This window comes from Oryx dammah, unplaced genomic scaffold (genome assembly GCF_014754425.2).
Source record: "Oryx dammah isolate SB20612 unplaced genomic scaffold, SCBI_Odam_1.1 HiC_scaffold_24, whole genome shotgun sequence".
NCBI classification, from domain to species: Eukaryota; Metazoa; Chordata; class Mammalia; order Artiodactyla; family Bovidae; genus Oryx; species Oryx dammah.
In genome coordinates this window covers 72,472,178-72,481,374 of record NW_024070208.1, presented here as the reverse complement: position 1 = coordinate 72,481,374, position 9,197 = coordinate 72,472,178, and the positions used below count along the sequence as shown (strand labels likewise).

The following is a 9,197-nucleotide window of genomic DNA, read 5'->3' as shown; positions in this document are numbered from 1 at the left end:
TAACTTTTATATCGTTGTTAGATGTCTTTAGTAACTTGCCTTACAGTCATTTTCTTAGAAATTCAATTTCTTCTCTTTGGAGATTAAAGAGAAAGAAGTGGCCAATTGAGGCTGTTCAAGCAATTTTTGTTTAAAAGTGGATCATTGTTTTCATTACCCTACCATTAATGTTTTCTATTTTCCTTTATCAGCAAGTTACTTTCTCTCGGTCTGTATTGCCAAACTGAACTCTCTTTGTCTTCTTGCAAGATGAAAGGAGACAGCCATGAATGAGCCACTAGATGATTTTGCAAATGCCTCTGATTTTCCTGATTATGCAGCTGCTCTTGAAAATTGCACCAACGAAAAGATCCCACTCAAGACGCACTACCTCCCTGTTATTTATAGCATCATCTTCCTGGTGGGTTTTCCCGGAAATGTGATAGCCATCTCCACGTACGTCTTCAAAATGCGGCCCTGGAGGAGCAGCACCGTCATCATGCTGAACCTGGCCTGCACCGACCTGCTGTATCTCACCAGCCTTCCCTTCCTGATTCACTACTACGCCGGCGGAGAACACTGGGTCTTCGGGGACTTCATGTGCAAGTTCATCCGCTTCGGTTTCCACTTCAACCTGTACAGCAGCATCCTCTTCCTCACCTGCTTCAGCATCTTCCGCTACTTTGTCATCATTCACCCCATGAGCTGCTTCTCCGTCCACAAAAAGCGATGGGCCGTGGTGGCCTGTGCGGTGGTGTGGATCGTGTCGCTGGTGGCCGTCATACCCATGACCTTCCTGATCACAGCTACCACCGGCACCAATAGATCCGCCTGCCTTGACCTCACCAGCTCGGATGACCTCATGACCATCAAATGGTACAATCTGATTTTGACCTCCACCACTTTCTGCCTCCCCTTGGTGATAGTGACGCTCTGCTATACAATGATTATCTACACCCTAACGCAAGGACCTCAGACGCACAGCTGCCTGAAGCAGAAAGCTCGCAGGCTCACCATTCTGCTGCTTCTCGTGTTTTATATATGCTTTTTGCCCTTCCATATCTTGAGGGTCATTCGGATCGAATCTCGCCTGCTTTCCATTAGCTGCTCCACTGAGCATCAGATCCACGAAGCATACATAGTTTCGAGACCGCTAGCTGCCCTGAACACCTTTGGTAACCTATTACTGTACGTGGTAGTCAGCAGCAACTTCCAGCAGGCCGTCTGCTCCATGGTAAGGTGCCGAGCAGGTGGGGACCTGGAGCAGGGAAAGACAGTCAGTCAGTCAAACAACCCTTGAAACACCCCATGTGCTCAGCCAAATTGAAATGCTGATACTTTAATAGTAACTTCTAAGAAGTCCGGACTGTCTCCCTCAGTGAAATTCTCAGTCAATATTGTGCACTCAGGTCTTTATATCCCAAAGCCAGGGCGGGGCTACTGTGGGTTCTTTACAATCTGTTTATTGAGATCTCCCCTTGGGTAGGTATAAGAATGGGATACACACATGTAAGTATTCAGATGCTGAGTTGGAACCATGGGAACTCAGGGCCCTCTGGGAGGACATCTCGTCTCACCAGCTTTATATATATATATATATATATAATTACACACACACATATGTGCACATTATTGTTGATGTTGTTTAGTTGCGAAGTCATATTCGACTCTTCTGCAACTCCACGAGCTCCCACCAGGCTCCTCTGTCCGTGGGATTTCCCAGGCAAGAATACTGGAGTGGGTTGCCATTTCCTTCTCCAGGGGATCTTCCCGACCCAGGGATCAAACCTGCATCTCCTGCTTTGGCGGGCAAATTCTTTACCACTGAGCCACCAATGTACATATATATGTATATATATAAGTTGAAGTTTACCTACTTGCTATAGATTTAAGGCCATGATAAGAGAAAGCCAATCTTCTCACTTACATTTTTTTTTTTGCTCAGGTCTGTTTGTCATGAGCACCTAAACTACTCAAAGCCTTATTTGTGTATTTCTTAATATTCACTTTTTAAAAACCTCATATCTTTAAATTTTTTTCAAAATTTGCTCTGAAAGTATTAAACTGTGGTTTTCACTAGGCTTTAGTCAGTTTTGTAGATTAAAACAACTCAGTGTGATACTCTTGAGACAATTCAAAGATCTCCATGCAAATAGCTGAAACTAATACTTGCAAGATATTTGGGGAATTATGTTTTTATTGTTGTAGATCATTTAAAAAATTGTTATTGAGGGACTTCTCTGGTGGTTCAGTGATTAAGACTCCATGCTTCCACTGTAGGGGGCACGAATTTGATCCTTGGTTGGGGAACTAAGATCCTGAGTGCTGCCCAGCATGACCAAACTTTTTTTTAATAATTAAAAAAAATTCTTATTGAATTTATAAATTTTTTTAAGCTGTACTAGTAATTATCAACATTTCTTGGAGAAGGAAGAAGCACTTTGGGGGTAATAGAAGTACTTTAAAACATAATGTATATTTTTTCTTTTTTTTTGGTCGTTCAGTCATGTCTGACTCTTTGTGTCCCTTTGGATATAGCAGGCCAACCTTCTCTGTCCATGAGATTTTTCAGGCAAGAATATTGGAGTATACATTTCCCCCTCCAGGGGATCTTCCCCACCCAGGGATCAAAACCAAATCTCTCGTGTCTCCTGCGTTGCAGGCTGAGCCATCGGGGAAGCCCCATGTATATATTGAGTATTAGAAGGGGACAACAGAGGATGAGATGGCTGGATGGCATCACCGACTCAATGGACACGAGTTTGGGTAAACTCCAGGAGTTGGTGATGGACAGGGAGGCCTGGTGTGCTACAGTTCGTGGGGTTGCAAAGAGTCGGACACGACTGAGTGACTGAACGGAACTGAACTGAACATTGTTTTGATTTCTGTGAGAAAATATTCTAGGAAACACTGATTCTCCTTAGATACCTTTTCTTTTGTGTCTCTGTTGAAAATATGTTCTCTGTTGTAACAGCTGAAGCAATTTCTGAATTGTGTGTACTTAATTAGCACTAAATGTAAATATTTAAGAAAATGCCTAGTCTGGATACTCAAAACCTTGGTAAATGTGTTGATACAGTTAATAAACTAATTTAAAATCACTGAATGTGCTGATAATAGTTTTCTGTGAAAATGCAGCCTTACCACCATTCTAATTACTTGAAGCTTATGTTCTCCATGTTTACGGTACAAAAATAAGAACCAGTTATGGAATAAGGCTGGAGCAGATGATTTAAACAAAGCAGAGTATATCATAGGAACACTTTGTGATTTTTGGGATCTTCTAGAACTTGCCATCTGGCTCAGACCTAAGTGAGGATGCTTATTGGGACACTCCAGGCACGTAGGGGAGAAAGAGGAAGGCCAGCAGCTCTGCACATGAACTTCCCTGGATGATGGTGCCTCTCCACACAGAACCTTCTGAGCTATCTTCTGGGCTTTTGGGATCTTAGTTCCCTGACCAGGATCAAACTCAGGCCCTCAACAGTAGAAATTTGCAGTCCTATCTTGGGTTGTTGTTGTTGTTTTGTAAATACCACGTGGAGCGATTTACAATAGCCAGGATATGGAAGCAACCTAAATGTGATCTTCCCTGGTGGCTGAGACGATAAAGTGTCTGCCTACAATGCCTACCATGTGAGAGACCGGGGTTCAATCCCTGGGTCGGGACGATCTCCTGGAGAAGGAAATGGCACCCCACTCCAGTACTCTTGTCTGCAAAATCCCATGGACAGAGGAGCCTGATAGGCTACAGTCCACGGGGTCGCAAAGAGTCGGACGCAACTGAGAGACTTCACTTCACTCTTAAATGTACATCAATAGCAGAATGGATGGAGAAGATGTGGTACATATATGCCAAGGAATATTACTCAGCCATAAAAAGGAACGAAACTGGGTCATTTGTAGAGACGTGAATGGACCTAGAGACTGTCATACAGAGTGAAGTAAGTCAGAAGGAGAAAAACAAATTCTGTAAATTAACACATATATGTGGAATCTGAAAAAAACAATTGGTGTAGACGATCTTATTTGCAAAGCAGATGGAGACACAGACATGGAGAACAAAGGTATGGGAGGGTGGAGAGGGAGGTGGGATGAATCAGAAGTTTGGGAGTGACATATACGCACTATTGATGCTATATATGGAATAAGTAGGGGCTTCCCTGGTGGCTCAGATGGTAAAGTGTCTCCCTGCAATGCGGAAGACCAGGGTTCGATCCCTGGGTTGAGAACATCCCCTGGAGAAGGAAATGGCACCCCACTCCAGTACTCTTGCCTGGAAAATTCCATGGGCGGAGGAGCCTGGTAGGCTCCAGTCCATGGGGTTGCAAAGAGTTGGACATTTTGCCGACTCGTGCCTGACTCTTTGCGACCCCACTTTCACTTTTCATGAAATGGCTAAGTAAGGAGAACATGCTGTACAGCACAGGGAACTCTACTCCATGCTCAACGGTGGCCTAAATGGGACGGAATCCAAACAAGAGGATCTACGTGTACACTCATAGTTGGCTCACTTTGCCGTGCAGTAGAAACTAACAGCACTGTAAAGCAACTATACTCCGAGAAGATTTTTTCAAAAAGCCCTTTCATTCGAGGCCCGACTTTCCCATCGGAGTAGCCACACTGTGTGGTTTTCGTTGTTGCTGCTGTTGTTTAGTTGCTGTCATGTCTGCTTCTTTTGATGCCCCACGGAATGTAGCCGTCCAGGCTCCTCTGTCCATGGGATCCTCCAGGCAAGCACACTGGAGTGGGCTGCCATTTCCTTCTGCAGGGGAACTTCCAGACCCAGGAATCAAACCCATGTCTCCTGTATTGGCAGGCAGCTTCTTTACCACTGTGCCGTTCGGGAAGCTTGAGTTGCGTTCAAATGTCCCCTGGGAACCTGGCAGCTCAGTATCTGTCCTCCCCACAACCGCCACCCAGGGATACGCAGCTCCTCTCCTGGGCCATCACCAAAGCGTGACCAGATAGATCAGCCTTTCTACCATCATTGTTATTCTAGCTCTGGGCTCAAACCCCTTGCCTTTCTGTTTCTTATTCCAAAGGTTTCACCCACCAGAGAAAATCCACCCCAGTCTCCTTCCTTCATCTCAATCTCAGCTTGTTACCCTAGCTTCTTTTATCCTTTTTCCTTCTTCCCACAAATGTATAGAACAAATCATCTCTCTTTCTGATGCCGATTCCTCCCACTGTGTCTTTGGTCCTTATTCTGCTCTCTTAGGGACTTGAGCCAACACTCAATCCCACTTTCTCAGATTTTTAACATCTTTATTACCCCGACTAGTTGACCTTAGCTGAGGAACATGCATCCTTTTCCTTTATCCTCAGAATTCCTTCGCTTGATTCAGCAGTTCTGTCAACCTCTTATCTGACCGGTTCCCTGCAGTCGTGGGTCAGGTACAGATGACTCTGCCCTCCAGGGTTCTGCTGATAGAATGTAATCACAGTGATCCTAGCTAAATTAGATTCAAGGGTCACTTCTCTTTTCCCGAGTAAAGTGTTGTGCACAAATTGTGCCGGAGGATGCAGTTTGGAACTGAAGCCAAAAAAGAGATTGATGATACTTCTGAGACTAGAATGGGACCGGAATGCCCTTTGCCCAGTTCTCCCAATTGTAGGCAGAGAAAGGGTAAGAACAAAAGAGCAGAGCTCTGGCTGTCTGCCAGGAAGGGAGCTGGCTGGTCTTCCCACAGCCTAGAGACCGGAATTTGCATCCAGACACACCTGCTCTGAACTCAGGAGACAGTAACCCCTCCATTTCATCTTTAACATGTATGAGTATGTGTTCAGTCATGTCCAACTCTTTGTGAGTTGGACTGTAGCGCACCAGGCTTCCCATCCGTGGAATTTTCCAGGCAAGAATACTGGAGTGGGTTGCTGTTTCCTTCTCCAGGGGATTTTCCCAACCCAGGGATCAAACCCATGTCTCTTGCATCTCCGGCCTTGGCAGGCAGGTTCTTTACCAATAGCACCACCAGGTAAGGCTTCAAATAATCACAAAAATTAGAGAAATAACAAGTGACCTCACATAGCCATGCCTTAATTTCACCAAGAATCAGCAATCTACCATCCTTATTTCATGTATCCTTTCCCATAGATTTTTTTTTTTCTAGAACATCCAACAGCTAATCCTAGAAAACATAGTAGGATTCCCTGGTGGCTCAGACAATAAAGCGTCTGCCCGCAATGCGGGAGACCCAGGTTCGATCCCCGGGTCAGGAAGATCCCCTGGAGAAGGAAATGGCAACCCACTCCAGTTCTCTTGCCTAGAAAACTCATGGATGGAGGAGCGTGGTGGGCTACAGTCCATGGGGTCGCAAAGAGTCAGACACGACCGAGTGACTTCACTTTCACCAATAAATTCTTCCACATTGATCTCGTTCAAAACACGTGATACCAAAACAAAATAAAAAATGATCCCTTCATATTATCTAATATCTGATCCATATTTTCTCTCCCCTAATTGCCTCAAATGTGTCCTCTCATAGTTTTTTTTTTCTTCCCAAATCAGGTTCCAAACCAGGTGTATGTGTTACACTGGGTTGATATATCTGTTAAATTTCTTTTAGTCTATTAGAGTTACCTCTCCCTTTATTTCGGAGAAGGCAATGGCACCCCACTCCACTACTCTTGCCTGGAAAATCCCATGGACGGAGGAGCCTGGTGGGCTGCAGTCCATGGGGTTACTGAGGGTCGGACATGACTTAGAGACTTCACTTTCACTTTTCACTTTCATGCATTGGAGAAGGAAATGGCAATCCACTCCAGTGTTCTTGCCTGGAGAATCCCAGGGATGGGGGAGCCTGGTGGGCTGCCGTCTCTGGGGTCGCACAGAGTTGGACACGACTGAAACGACTTAGCAGCAGCAGCTACAGCAGCAGCTCCCTTTATTTATGAGCAAGTCCTGTCATTTGTTCTCGGAAATTTTCCACATTGTGAATTTGATTGTTTGAACTCCTTTTTGTTATTTATCAACAGTCCTTGATGCCTTGTATTTAAGTTGGAAGGTAGAGCTAGAGGTAGACTTAAATACAGGTTCGTTCTTCCCTCCCTCCCACCCTGCTTCCTTCCCTCACTTTCTCCCTCCTTCTCTCTTTCCCTCTTCTACTTTTTAAAAACAATATCTATTTACTTATTTGTATCGGGTCTCAGTTACAGCATTCAAGATCTTTCATTGTGGTGCATGGAATCTCCAGTTGAGGGGTAGGCTTAGTTGCCCCACAGCATGTGGGATGGTAGTTCCCCAACTAGAGATCAAGCCCACATTCCCTGCACTGCAAGGCAGATACCTAACCACTGAACCAGGGAAGTCCCTCTTTCCTTTCTTTTTCAGAAGCTCTAATCCACCAGAGGAGGTGTGTGATGTCTGACTACCTTGTAACGTGGTGACTAAGCAAGGTTTCAGGATGTACCAGCATGATCCTTCAATCATAAAACTAGTTTTCTGGTCATTGCTTATTGTTGTCATAATCCACTGGGCCTTTCACCATGGTTACTTTAAAATTCAAACATTCTCCTGTTTTTGTTAGTCATGGCTTTCCTGTAAAGATCTTTGATGCCTCAACTGCCTTCCACTCTGAACACATCTCTCACTGATCAGGTTTAGCTATTCCTGCACCTGTGGAAAGACATGAGGAAGGAATAAAAAGAGATATGGAAGCTTCCTCTCCAGTATCTCCTCTAAGGGAGTGTAAGTGTTGATAGAATTCCTCTTCCATATGAGAAAAATTTTTTTGATGACCATGAATTTTAAGCTTTAATGGAGTACAATTGCTTTACAATATTGTGTTGGTTTCTACTGTACAGCCAAGTAAGCCAGCTATATGTATACATATGTCCCCTCTTTTTTGAATTTCCTTCCCATTTCGGTCACCACAGAGCACTGATTAGGATTCCCAGTGCTATCAATAGCGTATATATGTCAGTCCCAATCTCCTAATTCATCCCAGCCTTTCTCCCCCTCCTTGGAATCCAGACATTTGTTCTCTAGGTCTGTGTTTCTATTTCTGTTTTGCAAATAAGACCATCTACACAATTTTTCTAGATTCCACCTGTAAGTATTAAAACACGATACTGTTTTCCTCTTTCTGACTCACTTCACTCTGTATGACGCTCCAACCACGTCTCTACTAATGACTCAACTCACTCCTTTTTGTGGCTGAGTAACATTCCGTTGTGTATATGGACCACATCTTCTTCATCCATTCTCCATTGATGGACATTTAGCTGCTTCCATGTCCTTGCTATTGTAAATGTTGCTTCAGTGAATATTGGGGTGCATGTGTCTCTTTGAATTATGGCTTTCTATGAGATAGATTTTTGTTAACTCTTTGAGGTTTACTATCACAGCCATGCCTGTGATCCATAGGGGAGGAACTGTGCCCTTGGGGAAGGAGGTCATCAGAAGAGCTTTCTTACTGCTGCCAGGTTTTTCCTCCAAACCCACCTTATTGCCTTTGGGTATCCTTTTGGGCCAGTGGAGGCCAATTTGTTTTCCCTTTAGAGGTTCTGATAAGGAGCAGAATAAGACATCATTCATAACTACAAGGCCGTGTAACACTTAGGGTCAAACATTATTTCCTGTTCTAATTTTATTCTTAAATTCTACCCAACACCATTCAGTACAATGTATCTGATGTTATACAATTAGCTCAAGTTATATCAAATGATAGAAGAGCAATAATGTAAAAATGACTGAAGGGTGAGAGCCACTTCTGTTACTGAGTTCCCAGGAAGAAATTAGATCCTAGTACACAGTGGTGCTTTTTTTTTTTCAGTTCTATTTCCTTTGTTTTGCTTCTGTCTGAATATTTTCTATTGATCATGCCTTGTATTCTATGCAACTTGCTATTAAGTGTATCTATTGAATTTCTAATACCAGATACTATATCTTTTTCATTTATAGGATGTACATTTGTTTCTTTTAATGAACTCTACCATGTCAGTGAATTTCTTTGTCTTTTAATCTATTTTGTCCTCCTTTCCCCATGTTTTCTAGAACTGAATAATCACAGTTATTTTAAAGTTCTTATCTTTCCATATCTGGATTACCTTTGAGTCTGCTTCCATTGACTGCTATCTTCCTCATTTTTATTAACCACATGGTTCTGTCTCCTTGCATGTCTATTTTTGATTGAATGAATGAAGTTGCCTGTGAAAGAATCAGAGAGGCTTTCCTGAGAAGTTTTTATTTCAGTTATTTTACTTTTCAATTGTAA

The 9,197-nt window shown here is 43.4% G+C and overlaps 1 protein-coding gene across 1 annotated transcript; it reads left to right on the top strand.

Annotated features, from left to right (window-relative positions):
* Positions 1-265: 265 nt before the first annotated feature.
* OXGR1 (oxoglutarate receptor 1) lies at positions 266-1,279 on the top strand. Its single transcript, XM_040267359.1, has one exon. It carries the CDS (start codon positions 266-268, stop codon positions 1,277-1,279), a length of 1,014 nt encoding a protein of 337 aa, XP_040123293.1.
* The last annotated feature ends 7,918 nt before the right edge of the window (positions 1,280-9,197 follow it).

Coding starts and splice junctions, on each gene's coding strand:
- OXGR1 (XM_040267359.1), top strand. CDS start 266: ATGAATGAGCCACTAGATGATTTTGCAAATGCCTCTGATTTTCCTGAT.